Below are 20,707 nucleotides of genomic sequence, written 5' to 3'. Positions count from 1 at the left end.
CTAAATGAGACTGAAGGAGCCTATCTAATTTTCTCAAGCTTTCGGGTATTGTGGAGGGATACAAGCATGCACCATCTACACTGATGTGCAACTGATTCTTAGCTAGGACTTGAAGAGGAATTTCAGTTGAAGTTTTGTGTGTGCATCAATACACACTTCTCAAATCCAAAGCTCAAGTACTTTAAGTGACTAATGCCATAATGGCATCCTTAAAAATAAAAAAAAAATATGGAAAGAACCTTATCATGGGCTGCAATTTCCACATTCACTCATATTTTCATGTACAGTCATTCTTCACCCTGCCATTTAAGCAGCTATCCCGAGAGATAAAATGATTATTAACAACAAATATTGTGTGTGGTTTGTAATGCACACAACCATGCAAAGCTGAAAAAAAAAAGATCCTCTCCCCCTCTCCTTTCCTATATAAGAAAGAAAGAAAAAACATGCAATGAAAATATGACCAGCAACTTGGTCTAAGTTTTCAGTTAGGAACCCACTGATTCTCACCAAGCCTGTGGTGTAAGTTTTAGTTAGGAACCCACTGATTCTCACCAAGCCTGTGGTCTAAGGTTTAGTTAGGAACCCACTGATTCTCACCAAGCCTGTGGTGTAAGTTTTAGTTAGGAACCCACTGATTCTCACCAAGCCTGTGGTCCAAGTTTTCGTCAGGAACCCACTGATTCTCACCAAGCCTGTGGTGTAAGTTTTAGTTAGGAACCCACTGATTCTCAACAAGCCTGTGGTCTAAGTTTTAGTTAGGAACCCACTGATTCTCAACAAGCCTGTGGTCCAAGGTTTAGTCAGGAACCCACTGATTCTCACCAAGCCTGTGGTCCAAGTTTTATTCAGGAACCCACTGATTCTCACCAAGCCTGTGGTCGAAGTTTTAGTTAGGAACCCACTGATTCTCACCAAGCCTGTGGTCTAAGTTTCTCACCAATCATGTGGTCTAAGTTTTAGTTAGGAACCCATTGATCCTCACCAAGCCTGTGGTCTAAGTTTTAGTCAGAAACCCAGTGACTCTCACAAAGCCTGTGGTCTAAGCTTTAGTCAGGAACCCAGCAACTCTCACCATGCCTGTGGTCTCAGTTTGAAGTCAGGAACCCAGTGACTCCCACCAAGCCTGTGGTCCAAGTTTTAGTCAGCAACAAAGTGACTCCCACCAAGCCTGTGGTCCAAGTTTTAGTCAGCAACAAAGTGATTCTCACCAAGCCTGTGGTCCAAGTTTTAGTCAGCAACAAAGTGATTCTCACCAAGCCTGTGGTCCAAGTTTTAGTCAGCAACAAAGTGATTCTCACCAAGCCTGTGGTCCAAGTTTCAGTCACGGAAGCACTGATTCTCACCAAGCCTGTGGTCTAAGATTTAGTCAGGAACCCACTGATTCTCACCAAGTCTGTGGTCTGAGTTTTAGTCATGAACCCAGCGGTTCTCACCAAACCTGTGGTCTAACTTTCTCACCAATCCTGTGGTCTGAGTTTTAGTCAGGAACCCAGCGGTTCTCACCAAGCCTGTGGTCTAAGTTTTAGTCAAGAGCCCAGTGATTCTCACCAAGCCTGTGGTCTGAGTTTTAGTCAGGAACCCAGTGACTCTCACCAAGCCCGTGTTCTACATTTTAGTCAGGAACCCACTGATTCTCACCAAACCTGTGGTCTAAGTTTCAGTCAGGAACCCATTGACTCTCACCAAACCTGCTGCTCTCCACTGCTGCTCAAACCAGTCCAGCCCACTACTCACCCGTTTGAGGACGTCGCTGTAGCTGATCCAGGCCAGGGGGTCCGGCTTCCTGAAGGGCATGTTGTGAGGCAGCAGTGCCACCTCAGGGTCCCCCCCCACAGGGCTCCGACCCCTCCCGTCATTGCTGCTGAGGATGGAGTGAGCGCCGCCGCCGCCTTCGTTGCCACTGGCCGCCCCCACTTCCGGGAACTCGTCCTCATCCTCAAAGTGCAGCGTCACGTCCGAGGAGCGAGAGATGTTGGAGCTGGACACGGTGCGTTCCATGCCAGACATCCCGTCGCTCAGCCCCCCTCCACCTCCACCCCCTTCCCCACTCTGAGACTTGCCCCGCCTCCTCCGTCGCCGTTGCCGTCGCCGTTTCTTCTTTCCTTCCTCCTCGTCCGTCTTCTCGTCCCCGGAGAGAGCACTCCGTCGGTGTGCTGAGTCGGTTCGGTCACCACCGCCCTCCTTGTCAGAGGCTCGGTCGGACGATCGGCTCAACCTGGTGGCGAAGCCCGGGGAGAGGGAGTGGGCCGCCCCTGTTTTCTGTGCTGCGTCTGGAGAGGAAGGGCTGTCAGCCACGTGAGAGGAGGAGGGGGGGCCCCCTTCCACAATGCTGAGGTAATTGGTTCTGTTATCACAATGTTGCTTGGAAATGTCTCTGTGCTGTTGCTGCTGCTGCTGCAATGGCCCTGCTGTGCTGTGCTGCGACCCCCCAATGCTGCTGCTCCCCATATTGCCCCCCTCCGGCTGCGGTGTGGTGACTGATGGGCAGAAAGGATCGGAGTCTGCACTGCCACCAGCCCCGGCTCTGCCCCTGGGGTTCTCCGTCTTCTTCCCCTTCAACACGGTTCCTTCCTCTCCCACCCATATAGGTCCCCCTTTCCTCCCTGACCCCTGTTGTGAAGGTACTGAAGTGCTGCCTCCTGCTGCTGCTGCTGGTCGGGCTGCCTGGGAATACAGCTTCCCCACTTTCACGCCTGCCGGTGGTGGGTCCGGTTCCTGCCCTGCCAGCGCAGGCACATGTTCCAAACCTACTGGCTGCAAACGCACCCAGCCGTCATCAGCGCTGTGCATCTCCCTGCAGTCCCCGCCGAGCTGTGGCTGCAACAGTGTCCAGGCCCCTCCGGCACTGCCTGTCGTTTGTGAGGGGCCAACGCCTCCACCACTTCCTCCTGCCACTGCTGCTCCAACACCCACTCCACCTCCCACACATGGCACCGACGGCTGAGCCTTGGATGGACTAGACAATGACTTGACGATGGAGGCGTAGCTCTTGACAGAGTCGGCCACCATGCCCATGAACCCTCCGCCGTCCACCTTCTTGCCCTTGTTGGCATTGGGGGTCAGGGACCAGGGCGGCTCGTTCCGCTTGGCTGGCTTCAAGATGGGGAAGTCAGGAAAGGCTGGGGAAGGGGCTACACTTCTGCGACTGCTGCCCGGACTGTAGGGTTGCTGCTTGGCAGCCGACGGCTCTTTGCTGCTGCTGCTGGTGGAGGAGGGGGCCCCAGCCGTGGCAGGCGGGAGAGGGGCCATTCTCACTGCACTGCCGCCGATGGTCCTACTGTTGGTGGCCACAACGGCCGCAGTTTCGCGTGGGGGGGCCAAGACGCTGCCGCTCTCACTCTCCGACCTGGGTGCCTCTATCGGTTTCACTGGAGTCCTTGCTCTTTCCTTCTCTTTCCCTGCTGCTGCTGCTGCCGCCTGAGCCACACCCTTTCCGTCCAGACCAGGCAGCATTGGAGAGGCTCTGATAGGGTCCTTCTGCTCCACACTGGGAGAAGAGGAGGGTGCACTAGGCATCTCCCTGAGCCCAGTCATCCCCACTGACCCAGCGGAACCTTTCGCAGCCTTCCTCAGAGTGGAAGAGGAGGAGTTCTTCCCGGCAAGCGCGGCCATGCCGTCCCCTTTGCTGGAGCCCTTGGCGTGCTGGTCACAGCCAGCTGCTGCTGGCACCGTCGCCTTCTTCCCTTTCTCCCCGGTCGTCTTGTCTAGCTCCCGCTCCTCATCAAGTGTTGCCCCCTGCACAGGGTGGGTGCCATTGGACACCAGGTTGCGGCGGTGCAGGGGGCTGCTGTAACCACTGTCCGAGTCCACCTCCTCGCTGTCCGTGCTGGTGATGGGCCGGTTGCCCTTGTTTCGCCGCTGCCCGCGCCGGTACAGGACGCTGGGCTTCTCCTGGAGCGTCAGGTTGGCAAAGTCATTGTTGAAGTCTGCAACAGCAAAAAAAAAAACGACAACACACACACACGTATGTATAGATATATATATATATACACAGGTGAGACTTTGGCAGGAATCTTTTTTTCCCAGTCAGCACTGATACATCTGGACTTGTGCTGACACACTGTTTCCTTCCTTGTAAATGTGTTTGGTGGCACAGTGTTTGGCAAATCCATGCTCTTCCTTGTACATGACTTTTTGTGTCTACTGCAGAACTGTTACTGTTACAACCTTCAAAGGCTACACAAATGTACTTAACCTTTAAAGTTAAACAAATTAAGAACCCATCCCCCTCTAATGTCAGTACAGGAAATGAATTCACTTAGAACTTCTTCCTCCACCACCAAGCACTCCACTCACCAGTCTGTATGGAACTGTCTTTCATGATGATGGTGTGGGCTCGAACACCAGACGGCAGACTGGAGGTCTCTTTCTGCGTCCCCCGACTGACACTGGCACTGTGACTTCGGCCACCTTGACCCTGGTAAACCAGAGCAGAGAAGAATCAAACACGCCTTATGATAGTATGGTGACTGTTTGCCAATGCTTCCTAACAACCCCAAGCATGTTTTGCACATCGAAATATTTTTTACTAAAAAAATAAGGGGAACTTCCAATGCTCCCTCGCACATTGCAATTTGTGTGTGCAAGCAGGAAGACAGGGTTTTTTAAGTGGGTGCATGTGTTAGCAAGCACATACACACAAACACACACACATCCACAGGAACTCTCACATAAACAACACACAATCACTTAATCAATCTGCTGCAAAAAAAAGAAAAGAAAGAAGAAAAAACGCACCAAAAAAACCAGCTGATCTCCCTTAAAGTTAAAAGTCAGTCAGTCTCTCTCTCTCTCTGTCTCTCTCACCAAAACTCCAAGCCCACCAGCCTTCAGTCACTTGATCAATCTACATCATATATATACAAACCAACAAACAGCAACCTCCCCTTTTAGTTTAATCCCTCCCTCACACCACACCCAAACCCCATCACCCTCCCCCTCCCTCCATCCCCAAACCAATCCACTCACTCACCCTCGCACCACCACCACCAGCAGAAGAAGAACCCTTCCGGTCATGAGGGGTCGGAGGGACGCACACCGGGGTGGCAGCAGGGGACGGGCACGGCATCATGACACCGGGCACCGTCGGGGGGCCGCCCAACACATGCGGCCCGTTCATGGGGGGACGGAAAGTCGGGGTGGGCAGCAGACCGTCCTGCTTGGGGACCGGCAGAAGTCCTCCGGCACCGTTCCCCCCCAGGCCGGCAGTGGCAGTCATGGGGGGCGTCCCCCCGTCAAAGGGTATGTGAACCCCGGGGGTCAGCGGCGCCATGGACAGGGCGGGGTTGAAGGCGGCCATGGGCTGCAGGCCCGTCAGCCAAGGAAGGTGGTGGGGGTTGGCGTGGGGCGGGGTGGTGGATGGGTGGTGGTAGCCCATGTGCTGTGGGGGGAACATGCCTATGTGCTGGTACGGGTGCTGCAAGTTTCCTGCTGTGCATACAAGATGACAACAGACGCATGTAGTCACCCACAGATACAGACGCATATTACAGACAACAGAGATAATGAATTGATGCATATACAGACAATAACAGGTGCTAATAGACAACAGCATACGCACACGGACAAAAATGTCTGCAGACAACAACAGACCCATATAGACAACAACCAAAGACCTGTGATTGTCTGCTGTGCATGCAGGTGTACGTACATGCAGTGATGCTCACATTCATGCGCATATGTATACGTGTGTGTGTGTGTGTGTGTGTGTGTGTTTGTGTGTGTGTGTGCACATCCAATGAAACACACTCCTTCATTCTGTATAAAGATACAGCACCAGGCATGTATAAAGTGTACTTGGGCAAGAATGGTCAAACACACATATCATACACAATAAGACACAGACATGCACTACACAAACTTTGAAACAAAAGACACAGACTTCATTACATCTTTTTCTTTTTTTCTTTTTGTATAACAAGGCCGTTCCTCTGACAATCACATTGACTAATGCATAACCATCCTCTGAAGCTGAAATAAACCTTGCTAAAATATCTAGTTACAAAAACTTTTTTTTTTCTCTTTTTTTTTTGAAGCAGAGGCCTGCCAAAAAAACTAACAAAATTTCACATTGGTGCTCACACCCCAGTCTGACTTACTCTACTACAAGGAGTGTAAAACAGCAAATCGCTAAACACACACACACACATGTAATACATTAAGCTTGTGCTTTTTTTTGCTTTTTTAAAATTTTACAACAGACACATAAGTACACACACAGCACACTACACAAATGCACACACTCACACACACACACACACACTCTCTCTTTTTCTCATAGACACAGAGTCAACACACACACACACACAACCCTTTTCACCCACTCACCAGCCCCAAAAGGAGCATTGGTGGCCTGCCTAAATCCCCTTCCTGCTCCTGCCACAGGCCCTGGGCTGTCCACATCCACCTTCAGCCTGACAACATGATTCAACAACCATTCCGTTACAACTACAGTTCACTGATGCGCTGTGTATTAATAATCATATTATGTGGAGGCTGCTCCGAATAGTTGATAGCAAAATTGCTTGCCTTATGATTTATTTCACTGGGTAATTTTCTTCTGTGTATTTGTTTGGTTGTTTGGTTGGCTGTTTTTTGGTGGGTTTTTTTGTTTGTTTGTTTTTGTTTTTTGTGTTCGGACTATTGTGAATCGAACAACGTTATTTTCTGGTTTGGTCATTCCTGCATTTCTTGGGTGGAACAGCCATGTGAAATTTCATTTTTGCATTTCATGAAAGAATCACAAAGAATAAACAGGCTAAAAAATGTTCATTTATTATGTCTGCTTTTTAAAGAAATAATCTACAATATGTTTTTTTATTCTAGCTGTACACCATCAATTTCATCGTGATATTGGTTTATGGTTTTTCAGCATGGCTGCCATGTCAGGAAGTTTGTTTTTGCAATCTGACAACTTGAACTTCTGATAAATCAGAAGAGACTCCTTGGAAAAGTTGTGTTAAAGTTCAGCAAAATCATTAAAAGACATCACAATTTTTTTAAGCACTTATGACTTATGTAAGTACTGCCTTATCTTTAAGTTCTCTACTTGTTAGAATGCATTCCAACTGGGTTTCGTTTTACATGTATTACCTTACCGGATAAATAACTTTATAAGACTGATGTGATTCAGTCAGAGGTAAGATCTGTTTCAAAATATTACAGTAACAAAATATTACAGTAACATTTATGATAAATATTGTATCTGCATGTAAAAACATCACTCCAGTTCATGAGTTTATGTTTACCAGAGAAGTTCTATTATTTCTAAAACAATATAATGAAGTGTAATTCATGACAGATTCTAAGAAAATATTAATTTCTAAACAACAAAATCATTAGTTGAAATGTCTACTGAAATAAAAATGTGTGACTTTCACACAAGAGGAGCATCCTTATGATTAATGGTGACTATGACTAAATAGCCTTCAGGTTTGAAATAAATTATCAATTTAGCACCATCAGAAGAAATCCACTCTGATAAAGTGATTGGTGCCTGACTAAGCACGCTGGGTTATGCTGCTGGTCAGGAATCTGCCTAGCAGATTGGGGAGGGGGGGGGGGGGGGGTAGCATACAAGGTTTTGTCCGAAACCAGAGATACATCCTTGAGAAACTGAAACTGCATTTTAAACTCAGTAACACTAAGTGCTAACACTAACAGACAAACTTATCTTTATTCCCTTTGTTTTAGCTGATTCAACCCTGCACCTGAGCACTGAAATCTTGTACACGTTTACGGTTTGGACTACACATATATGCAAAAAAACGCAGGCAAAGGGAACTAACTTCTACATTATTTCTGGCTGTGTCCATGTGTCAATTTGGAGGAAAAAGTGACTGATTTCAGTATATTTGTTCTTCGTTTTTACCTAGCAGTATGGTAGGGAAACACACCCTGGGACTGAATGGGTTATAAGAACATTCACATGGATGCCAAAGGATCAATCAGGAAATTAGGAACATTTTGAATTTGGTAGGAACACTAGGGACTCAAGCCACATCAGCAAACAATACAGTTTATCTACAAGCATACAAACACTTGGACCTACCTGCAACACGGTTAACTGCTACAATTAAGCTGATTGGTCCATTCAATGCTGTTTCAATGTAAACATGCACACAATTAGCTGGCTTCATGATGTGTGTCTGGGTAATGTTACGACAGGAAAGCATGTGGCCATGCTAAGTAGTCGAAAATGAACTCATCAGAACCATTTTTACATCAGCATAACATCGAAACAAACTGCGATCAATCAATCAGCAGCTGGATTCTCTGCATTCTTTTTTTTTTAATTTTTATTTTTATAAGAAATAAAAAAACAAAACAAAAAAAAAAACAAAAAAAACCACAGCGCTCATCAGGTCCGTCAGTCCAGAGAACAGTCCACTCACCCTTGCGGGGAGGCCAGGTTGACGAAGGGGTAGCACGTGGTGAGGAAGCGGGGCACCTCCGCCAGAGGGTTGTTGACGCTGCCCCCGCCACCCCCACCTACCCCAGCCCCAAGCTGTGAGCCGTCATGATGGCCGTCACTGTGGGACAACCGGCGACTGGGCACAAACTCCGCCGCATTCACCGACAATGTGGATCCCAAGGCATGGGTGGTGGTGGTGGTGGTGATGGTGGAGCCAGAGGCCTGCTGCGACACCAGCATCATCCGTTACAAAATTATAATGTATTAATTAAATAAGGATAATAAAAGTAATAATGGACATCATTTGTATAAATTATACTATAATAATAATAATAATAATGGTATTCATATAGTGCTGAATCTTGTGCAGAGACAAATCATAGCGCTTTCGCACCAGTCATTCACACGCATGCGTAACTCTAAAAGTGTAGAAACTAAAGACAAGGAAGGGCAGGCATGGGAGGCTATTTTGGGAAGAGGTGGGTTTTAAGGCCAGACTTGAAAGATCTGAGTGTGGAGACTTGACAAAGCGAAAAAGGAAGTTCATTCCAATCGCAAGGTCCAGAGACAGAGAAAGAATGACGGCTAACAGTCGAGTGTTTGAATCTGGGTATGCGTAAACAGAGTGGATACGAAGCCGATCGTAGTGAGCGAGATGGAGTGTAGAGGTGAAGGCATCCACATAATAATTCTTCTTAATAATAATAATAATGCACATAGTGCCCTTCCTCTCTAAGAGCTCATGGTGCTTTACATGAACAAAAATGTTACAAATTACATGAATCATTTATCCGATTCATAACCACTCTTTCTCAAAACCCCTCCCTCCCCCCATCCCCCAATCTCCCTCTCTCATTCGTCATGCATCCAAAATGAGCTGACATTAGTGACAAGGATGGTGTTGGAGAAGAAAGAAGCTGAGAGCGCTTACACTGTAACAGATATAGGTTTTAAAAAGATAAGTTTTTAGTGAAGAGCAAAAGGCAGAGATAGAATCTGATGCACGGATATATGATGAGGAAAGTTGGTCCAGACATGAGGAGCAGCAAAGACTGAAAGAGGAAAGAATGTTCACCAGAGGTTCTTGTATTGACACAAGGAAGTTTCAGAAGGTAACAGTCAAAGGAAGAGCGGAGAGTTTTTATGGTGTCCTTCAGCGTGTAAGCACTGATAAGGTCAGAAAGATAGGTAGGTCCTGTGGAGTGGAAAGCACTTAATTCCTCTATGAAAAGTTAGATTCAAATTTCAATCAAATACACTGGCAATTAACAAGATTCACACAAAAATGCGCTCAAAAATGACTTGCCTCACTCAACCATACACACACACAGGTCGGTGAGCAGAAAACAGCTCAAATTAACAGTGGAGAAAATATATATATATATATCACAAAACACATTACAGTTCAGATGAGTTCTTAGCTGGGATTTGAACAAAGGGAGTGTTTGTTGGTGCCGAAGATGGACACAGGACAGGCAGCCAATTTCAGACAGTATGGACACAAAATCCTAAAACTGCGGCAGCCAAAGTTAGTGATATTATCTGCTCACAGATTATATAACCCTGGACTCCATTAAAAATTTGGTTTCCTTTGGGATCCTTGTGTCAGCTATGAAAAGCACACCTCTTAACATAAACAAACCAGTGTTTCTTATAATTTTGTGCTTGATATATTTTGTTGTTGAATGACAATGCAGATCTGATACAAATAATCTTGCACAATATGTGAATTCTGGTTACAGTACTTACAAAATCATTATCTACAAGTACAACAGTACAAGTTTGGAAGGGATTAGAATATTTGAAACTGAGGCTTTGTCTTATCCCTGTATTTTCATCAATAGTAAACTTATTTTCTTCAACTGTTCATGGTGGTTGTTGTTGGTTTTTGTTGTTTTTGTTTTTTTTTTTTTTTGGGGGGGGGGGGATGGGGGAGAGGGGAGGTTGCTGTTGTTTTTCACCTTAGATTTAGAATACAAAAATGTGTGTGTGCTTTTTTTTTTTTTGCTTTTTTTTTCTTCCCCAAACCACCATCATGTGTCCTTTCAGTTTCTCACTTTCTGGAGAAGTGACATGGAGAAAAAAGTGTTACTATCACACAGTATTAGTAACAGATTAGTAACATCTTTTACCTGCAGTATAGTAATGATCGACTGACCTGTATCCAGTCTACTGTATTATGAGAATGGGGGAACAACGGAAGCCAGGAAACTGGAAAGTACTCTTCTGAAGTTCTTTTATCACTCCTTGGTTTCAGCCAGACAATATCTAAGCAGTTCAACTCAGTTCAAGTGTGTGTGTTGTCAAACTCGAACTTAATAAAATTTTCTGTTTCTTTTTTGTTGCTGTCTTTTGTTGTTGTTGTTGCTCTGGTATTTTTGTTTTTAAAAAATGTTAAGGCTGAGACTAACCATTGCCACCATGATGAAAATCAGCGAGGGAACAAGTTTTCTAACAAATGTTTAGTTTTGAAGAAATATCAATGATTGAACGAAAACTGTGCAGCCAGTACATGTGTACAAATTCTTAATTCAGCTTCACATAAAGAAACCTGTCTTCAATAACGTGTGTTAAGTGGATTCCACTATAAAGGTTTCTATATGTACAGGTGTTTTAAAATTCATTAACCCAGGGCTGTTAGCTTGAAACTGATTGATTAACAGTTGATGACCGTTAGCTTGAAACTGATTAACAGTTGATGACTGGTTGCTTGTTTGTGTCGTTAAATTTTCACATAAAGCATGTATCTTTAACACACTTTCTGCATGCCTTGAGTTGAGCAACATTTGTGCAACACATTCATAAGAGTTAAATTTACATGATGTAAATGTATATAAAAAAAAAAAATTAAATGTGTGTCTCAAAACAGTGTACTTATGACAAGTTCATTCATGAATTCATTTTCATAAATGATAAACTGCATTATTTCATAATCACAATGTAATGATAATAATACGATATGTTTTAACTTAAGTTAGGGCTCTGGGTTATCTGTTTCAGTGTTTGTAATCAAGGTCAATCATGCACCTTGCTGTTTTACACTTTAAACATTTATATATTATACCTGTAAAGTATGTGAGTGTAGTATAAAAAAAACAAATACAACACCAACAACAACCAAAAATCATATAATTATAATAACTCAAAGTCTTATCATCTGTTAGTGTAATGCTGATGATGCTTCAGTTCCACATCAGTCAAGTGTTGGTATACTATATTACTGTATTAACAACAACAAGAGAGGTAAGGCCTTCAAGACTCACTTGTGACTGAGAGTAAAACACACAAGCTTTTTATGTATTGAGTATAATTTCAAAATGTAATGTTTAAGACGAGAAAGATCAGTTTAAAGCAAATTAAGTCCCGTAGCATTAATTACAGAGTAATTTCCCTTTTTTACTATCTACACCAAAACGTTTGCAAAATAAATAAAACTTCCATGCTTAGCAAAAGAAGTTCCTGTTTGAACAAAAAATGATAATAATGACTACTCTTGTTGTTGGGTCAGAATATCAGATCAAAGTGCCAATTTTAGAGAATACAAAAAATATTAATATAACAGTAAATGCAGTTTGCATATAATTAGGCTTCATTATTTATTTTTTTGTGCCCATCCCTGAGGTGCAATATTGTTTTAAACAAGATGACTGGAAAGAACTGAATTTTTCCTATTTTTATGCCAAATTTGGTGTCAACTGACAAAGTATTTGCAGAGAAAATGTCAATGTTAAAGTTTAGGGCTTTGGGGGGGGGGGGGGGGGGGTAGAGGGGGGGGAGGGGGAGGGGGTTGGTGTGTGTTTCATTGTTGTTGTTGTTTTTTGTTGTGTGTGTGTGTATGTGTGTGTGGTTTGCTCAATGCACAGACACACACACAGACAACCGAACACCGGGTTAAAACATAGACTCACTTTGTTTACACAAGTGAGTCAATAAAAAATAAGTTAACTTCACTTTTTTTTAATCTTTTTTTTCCCCCCTTTCTTTAAAGATTTGACACCCAAGCACAGATGACAGGCAAAATATAGGACTACCCACTTGTTCTCTGTCACACACACACACACACACACACACACACACACATGCTCACAGAGAGAGAGAGAGAGAGAGAGAGGAAATCAAACCGTGTTTAGGTTCTGTGCATGATCATGGTTCTCCTCCATATTTTTTTTTCTCATCTCCAAGTCCAACACATATTTTTTTATTTTTCCCACAGAGAATATGTACAGCACAGACTTTACTGACACACTGCACAAGTGTTTGACAAATTATGCCTTATCTGGAACAGACACTGACTGACTGAGACAGGGTGAAACTGACTCTTCACAGTTTCAGATAAAATGGCATACATTGCTATTGGGTATTACACAATCTCTTCGAGATCATGTACTTGGGCAGTTTGTGTCATAGATAGATCAATCTACAAAACTGGAAACAGCTTGTGTGTCCCTGACTTCATTGAGACAGGATGAGAGATAGATATATATCTATATATCTTGAAAAAAAAGAGGAAGAGAAAAAGGAAGAAAATGGAGAGAGAGAGAGAGAGAGAGAGAGAGAGTTACAGAAAGTGTTCACCGAGTGACAGAAGATAAAAGCAGGTTCAGAAAGTCTGTATGCATGTATGTATACTGGTGCCAGTGATCATGTCATGTACTAAAAAAAAAAAAAAAAAAAGAAAAAAAAAAGAAATGAAAAAGAATAGTATGTACTATAATACTATTCAACTTAAGCAATACTTTTCAGAATACTATTAACTAAATGCTAATAATACTTTTTTTTTGGGGGGGGGGGGGGGGGGGGGGTAGAGGGGGGGAGGGGGAGGGGGTTGGTGTGTGTTTCATTGTTGTTGTTGTTTTTTGTTGTGTGTGTGTGTATGTGTGTGTGGTTTGCTCAATGCCTGTTTGTTTGTCAATGGACTATAGCTTTTATATCATGCAAGTACTGAACATTACACAGTTTTAGCTTTTTTTATGTTCAGCATTTCTGGTTCCAAAAGCTGCACCTGCTCAATCAAGCATGTGTCAGTCACAGTGTGTGTGTGACCTTTGTAATATAATAAAATAATAAAAATGATAATAACATAAACAAAGAAGACTTACACTATAGTGCCATATTCTAAACGAAACTGCTACTGCATATGCACTGTGGGTGTTTTACATCAACTGACAAAATTGATACAACATTTTGATCATATAATGATATTACAACATGCATAAGTTTGCATAACACAAGCAGATACACACACACACTCATAGACACATACATGTATACACATCACACACACACAGACATACATGTATACACATATCACACATGCACACACACACACACACACACACACATGCACACAAGAATACTTTACACACTCACAATATGATCAATTGTAAAATTAACATTAAGAATAGAAAAATCAAATCACTTTTAATTCTGGCAAAAAAATAGTTTACAGTTCATCCATTTGGATAAATTCATACATTATCTTAGTTAAATTAACAGCTTTTTGAAACGGATAAATTGTACTAAAGTAGTCAAATGTAATTCTTTTTTTTAAATTAGAAAAAGAAAATATTTTATGTTAATCTAACTTTTGGGGCCTTTTTTTGTTGTTATTGTAGTTTTGTTTTTAACCTTTTTTCACTAGCAGAATTTGACTGACAGAATACAAGAATATTCCTTAGTTCAATCATGTTATTATAATCTATCATTCTATGTAAGTTTGATTTTTTTTTAAATATGTTGGAGAGCTATTTGTATAATTATCAATTAAGTTTAGGAAGTGTTCAGATAAAAAGCAGAAGCAGTGAACTCTAGAGCTTAATCTTTTTCTTCTTTTTCACACTGCAACTTCTTAATATTTTGTAACTAACACAAAAACTTTATTCCCAGGTCCAAAGGACACTTTCATAAGTTTCAATAAATCAAGTTAAACAGGATTATCATTGATCAATAAATGAATAACTTAAATCAGGTTAGAGGTTAGTCCTTTCACTTGTTCAGTTTGGTAATAAATTATAATTGTAATAATGACAGATTTCAGTTCTGAAAGATAAAATTCGCCCTAGTTTATAAGCATCATCTGATGCTTATAAAATTGTAAAATGGGACACAGATGATCACAATGATGTATTGTAACAATAAATAATGCATTATACATCAAATGATCAATATTTACTTTAAAAATAAAATGTTGGGTGTAGTCCTCTGAAATTACCACCTCAACCCTTCCCCAACAAGCCTGAATTTACACTAATTTTAACTAAATTTTCCCTAAAGCAGAATCAAAAATCAAAAACTACACTTGCTTATAAGTTATAATGACAGAAATGTATGGAAAATTATCAGCACTGTTCTGCTAGTATCAGCACACTGAAATAATGAGTGGGTATGACAAAATAATGGTAATGAATAAATTCATAATATACAAAACAACTGATATTTGCTTTAAGTTAATGCTATCAACCTAGAACAAAAAATTGTGTGGTTTCCTTACTGTTTTGTAAACAATACAAGATTGTGCACAGCGTTAGAACTACAGATCAATCCAAGTCCAACCTTTAAATTTAATGAAAAATAAGAATTAAGATCAAAATAAAATTAAAATAGGATTAAAATTAAACAGTGACCCGTGTCAGTAACTCGACTAATCATTGATTGAAATTAGGATGGTAAAATGCGGCATCAACGATTAAAGGTGTCTCCACAGGTAAATAAATGATGCAGTAAACACTGCAACATTGCGTCGCAGACGACAGATTGCGAAAGTGCGGAGTGGGTGTGACCAGTTTCGACATGATTTTCCTGGTCAAATACATTTAAAACAAGGACATATACCCGCAGACCAGTAATCTGTCTATAACTGACTGAGGGCAACCAAAGCATGATGTGACATGAAAACATAAAAATATGCGCAGCATAAGTCATGGCAATCGTCGGGCGGTGCCGTATAATGGCTGCCCAACCGTCATTTACATCACTATTACTTAATATTTGATATATTTCAGCTTACATACCGTAGTACCAGTCTCATCTAAAGCAGTCGACATTGTTGACGACTATTTCTTCATGGCTGACTGATGCAACTGTTTCCAAACATCCGTACTTCACAATCATTTCCACAGAATAGTTCGCGACACTGTCATGTTGATTCAGTCTTGGCAATCCCATACCAACGCGGACAATAATAGTATCTATCAACCCCAAACTTGCGAAAAGGATTATCAACCGGAATCTGTTTTCATGTTATGTTTTTGTTTTGTTTTGCTTTTGATAATGATATTTGCGAATAAAAAGAAATCGAAAAGGCTATGCAGATCTTTCTATATGCGCAATTAATGATAAATGAAACCCATCCAACATTACTGACTGCAGTGAAAACTTAAAAACATTACAAATTCTACAGAAATAAAAACACGAGAGACGGAACCCATCACGATATCTCTGTTACGTACCATCCGTATATGCAGTCTCAGCTCTCTCTCGATCTCTCTCGATCTCCCTCTCTCTCTCTCTCTCTCTCTCTCTCTCTCTCTCTCTCTCTCTCATGTAAATCGTTCATTTTATTGATTCTGTTTGTCAAATGTGTATGGTTGACTGAGAACCTTCCTCACCCTCTATCCCCCATTCTGATGTGTAGTGCGGTGTGTGTTTTGTGTGTTTGTTTCTTTCATTTTGTTGATTTTTTTTCCTATGCAATTTACTAACACCATGCTAGTCCCTGTAAGCCATGTGTGTGTGTGTGTGTGTGTGTGTGTGTGTGTGTGTGTGTGTGTGTGTGTGTGTGTGTGTGTGTGTGTGTGTGTGTGTGGTTGTTGTTTTGTTTTGATTTATGTATATGTTTTCCTCTGTTATGTATCTCTACTAACACCATGCTTTCATTTTATTAAATATTGTGTAGTGTAGACCTTATTCAGGGTGGGGACTGGACGTAAAAAAAAGCACACCAGTGCTCTATCTATTATCCTCGAAATAAAGAATTTGTCTTGTCTTGTCTCCCTCCCCCCCTCTCTCTCTCTTCATAATCTTCATAAACTGGAGCTCAAGCTGGTACTCCTTAAAAAGACTTCCCTTTTAGACTCAGACTATAAGCAAGCGAATATTCTCCCACTGATCCGTAGATTAGAGTACAATAAAGAAATCACTGATGCCAAAGATTACAGTGACAGGTAATGAACCACCAACATTAATATACAAATTTTCCGTAAATTCATCAAGGAACACCCCCCACCCCTCACCCCAAATCCATATCCCAATCCCAAGAACTGACTTGTTCAAATCCAGTCTGGTTTACTCAGGCGCCACCCTATGGAACTCACTCCCAGAAACAATTAAACAACACCATTGTCCAGCCACCTTCAAAAAACATTGTCTTTCCCGCCTTCTGCCATAATGTGTTATGTAAATCGTTCATTTTAATGAAACTGTTTGTCACATGTGTATGGTTGACTGAGAACCTCCCTCTCCCTCCACCCCCATTCTGGTCTGTGGTGCGGTGTGTCTTTGTTTCTTTCATTTTGTTCATTTTTTCCTATGCATTTTACTAGCACCATGCTTGTGCCTGAATGTCATGTGTGTGTGTGTGTGTGTGTGTGTGTGTGTGTGTGTGTGTGTGTGTGTGTGTGTGTGTGTGTGTGTGTGTGTGTGTGTGTGTGTGTGTGTGTGTGTGTGTGTGTGTGTGTTCTTTGTTCTTTTTTAAGATAACTTTTTCGATTTTTTGTCTTCTGTTTTGTATTCTACTAACACCATGCTTTAATTTTATTTAGTATTGTGTAGTGTAGACCCTATTCAGGGCGGGGACTGGATGTAAAACAGCACACCAGTGCTTATCTATTATCCTCTAAATAAAGAATTTTGTCTTGTCTTCTCTCTCTCTCTCTCTCTCTCTCTCTCTCTCTCTCTCTCTCTCTCTCTTTCTCAGTCATACACACAAACACACACACACGCGCGCGCACTATATATATATATATATATATATATATATATATATATATATATAGAGAGAGAGAGAGAGAGAGAGAGAGAGAGAGTGTGTGTGTGTGTGTGTGTGTGTGTGTGTGTGTGTGTGTGTGCGTGACTTTCAGTTTTTGCCTGTTGTTCAGTTATCCCGGTCTCCTATCAAGTCCACTGAATGGCTTTTTATATAGTAATCTTTTTTTTTCCAGAAGTGAGTGGGCGTTTTAACACTATTATAATTACACGCGGATATGACCAACCCTTCGCCCTTTGCCGTTTATATAGAGTACCCCTGGCACAGGCTTGCTGCTATTTTAGCCCGCGGAAGCATGTCAGTCACGCTTTGCATGGGACTAAATCGCTTACACCACGGTTATAATATGATCTTCTGCATACTACAGCGGTAAGGTACAGTATACAAAAAACAAAGGAATTCACTCATACATCCAGTTCTCGTAACTCGACACTGCTTTATCTTTACATCTCTCCCAGCACGGTCATTAAACTTGATCACACAGAGGCGCCGGCGCGCTCCACACACACACACACACACACACACACACACACACACACACACACTGTGCACATACACGTCTCACACACACACACACACACACACACACACACTAACACACACGCGCACACACACGCACACACACACACACACACAAACTGTGTACATACACGTCACACACACACACGCACACGCACACACACATACACTGTGCACATACACGTCACACACACACACACACACACACACACACACACACACAAACTGTGCACATACACGTCACACACACACACACACACACACACACACACACACACACACACACACACTGTGCACATACACGTCACAGTCACACACACACACACACACACACACACACACACACACACACACAAACACGCATGCACACACGCACGCACGCACACGTCCTCAGTGCAAAGAGAAAAAGAAATCAAAGTAATCACCAAAATAACAAAGGGTTGCAGAACTGCACACAGACATGACATTCAGACACATACATTCTCTGTCTGTCTGTCTGTCTCTCTGTCTCCGGCTGTCTCTGTCTCTCTCTCTCTCTCTGTCATAGTGAAATAACACTTTCTCTCATCACACACACACACACACACACACACACACACACACACACACACACACACAATGTCACCAAGCAGACAGGGCAGCAAAAGGGGAGCAAAGAATCATACAGATAGTATAAAAGTATATTGCCCATTGTCATTCAAGGAAATAAGCAATATACTAGAAAGAGACTTTTATAGGTGCTTGAATTCAAGTCTAAAACCTCGTCAGTTGACTTTCTCAGACTTTGGTCCGATTGACAGACCAATTATGAGTTTAGCTCTCAGACTATTATCAAATTCATTACGGACCAAGTATTGTTCTAATGTCAAGTGCATATGCTTTTTTAAACATATGATTTTTGACAGTAGCTTGATTAAGCTTTATGTACACGAAAGTGTGTCTTCACAAATGACTGAGAACGTTGATGTTTTTGACTTTTTGCATTCATTATCAGTTGTTTCGCTTGTCAGTTTAACGACTTCTCTTTTACGAAGTCCTTTAAGTAATTAAGTAATTTCCTGCAATTGTGTTTAGATTTTTTTTTTTTTTAAATTTCACTCTCATTTGCCCAGTTTCCCCCAACCCTCCATTCATTAACATCTCCCACCCCTTCTAACCGATAATACTCAAATGTATTCATAAATACTTGAACAAAAATTAATGTCTTCAGTCACCGATATGTGTGACGGGACATTAAACAAAATTCCTCCTCCACACACTGTCACTTTTTAACTCACTCAGTACGGCCAGTCCTCTCTTCTCCTCTACACAGACCCCTCGGATGTCCAGTGGGTGTCTGAATGACCCAATCTTTAGCTTCCGTCGTCAGAATTGTGGTATTCTTTGTCAACATTCACCTCTTCAGTATAAGAGCCTTCCGCTTGCAATATTTTGATGATGGTAATTGGGGTGAAACGCTGTTAATCGTCGTCTCTTTCGCCGTTCGTATGGAGAGAGTTAAAGTCGCTGTTCATGTCTCGGTCATCCCACCACTTCTTCCCATCAGTCCTCCCCACTCGTACACCTTCCACGCGCGTGCACACACATCCACATTAAAAAGGTATGTTATTGATTGATTGATATCACACACACACACACACACACACACACACACACACACACACACACACACACACACAGACACAGACACACACACACACACACACACACACACACACACACACATCATATATAACATGTAATATGTTAAAAAAAAAAAAAATATATATATATATATATATATATATAATGTGTGCGCGCGCGTGTGTGTGTGTGTGTGTGTGTGTGTGTGTGTGTGTGTGTGTGTGAAGAAAAAAAGTGCGTCGGCCGGGAGTCGAACCCGGTTCGACTGCTAGGAAGGCAGTCATGCTGACCATTACACTTCCGTGAATTTAGCGTATGGGTTGTTAACATTTTCTACTGACGCAAACGTTATCCGTCGAGATCAATGTCAGACAGAAAGAACATGATGTTTTCTAATTCGATCCAGTCAGCTTTTTTCTTCTTTTTTCCCCCACTCCTATGTACACGAGTTGGCTTTTACATGTATGACCATTTTTACCCCGCCATGTAGGCAACCATACTCCGTTTTCGGGGGTGTGCATGCTGTGTATACTTCAGTTTCCATAACCCACCGAACGCTGACATGGATTACAGAATCTTTAACGTGCATATTTGTTCTTCTGCTTGCGTATGCACACGGTAGGGGGTTCAGGCACAAACAGGTCTGCAGTACATGCTGACCTTGGAGATCGGAAAAATCTCCACCCTATACCCACCAGGCGCCGTTACCGAGATTCGAACCCGGGACCCTCAGGTTGGAAGTCAGTCCAACGCTTAAACAACCCGGCTATTGCGCCCGTCAGAGAAGCCTGATTCAAATGCCAGGGATCAATCTAACTATCTGCACAACTGATTCAAAATACATACAGAGAGAGAGAGAGAGAGAGAGAGAGAGAGAGAGATTACAGATTACAGATTACTTTATTATCTCAACAAGAGAAATCCATTTGTGGTGTAAAACACATAAACGCCAATACAAAGAGATCACAGTCATTCAACATGCATACATAAAAGACATAAATGTTTAGATGGCAACCCATGCGTACAATAGATAATCACAGTAGATAACAACGACACAACAGAAACCTTTGAACGAAACTAACTAGAGTAAATCATACATGCATCATCACTTTCTTTCTCAAGGCCTGAACTAAGCGCGTTGGGTTACGCTGCTGGCCAGGCATCTG

The 20,707-nt window shown here is 42.3% G+C and overlaps 1 protein-coding gene across 3 annotated transcripts in view; it reads right to left on the bottom strand.

The window, feature by feature from the left end:
- Positions 1 to 15,566, bottom strand: part of LOC143277972 (uncharacterized) — a 35,533-nt gene extending 19,967 nt beyond the window's left edge. Inside the window, exons 1-6 of one of the 3 annotated variants that reach the window (XM_076582959.1) lie at positions 15,427 to 15,566; positions 8,397 to 8,641; positions 6,331 to 6,416; positions 4,976 to 5,433; positions 4,300 to 4,420; positions 1,738 to 3,929 (exon numbers count right to left, since the gene is read on the bottom strand). In XM_076582959.1, coding sequence (XP_076439074.1) covers positions 1,738 to 3,929; positions 4,300 to 4,420; positions 4,976 to 5,433; positions 6,331 to 6,416; positions 8,397 to 8,641; positions 15,427 to 15,459 — 3,135 coding nt within the window. In that variant the 5' untranslated portion in view covers positions 15,460 to 15,566. The remainder of the gene's footprint in view (positions 1 to 1,737; positions 3,930 to 4,299; positions 4,421 to 4,975; positions 5,434 to 6,330; positions 6,417 to 8,396; positions 8,642 to 15,426) is intronic. The other 2 variants (XM_076582961.1, XM_076582960.1) reach the window with 2 other exon arrangements.
- Positions 15,567 to 20,707: the final 5,141 nt, after the last annotated feature.

Source organism: Babylonia areolata, chromosome 35 (genome assembly GCF_041734735.1).
Source record: "Babylonia areolata isolate BAREFJ2019XMU chromosome 35, ASM4173473v1, whole genome shotgun sequence".
In the NCBI taxonomy this organism is placed as follows: Eukaryota; Metazoa; Mollusca; class Gastropoda; order Neogastropoda; family Buccinidae; genus Babylonia; species Babylonia areolata.
The sequence above is the reverse complement of the archived record's forward strand: the minus strand, read 5'-3'. Positions and strand labels throughout refer to the sequence as shown.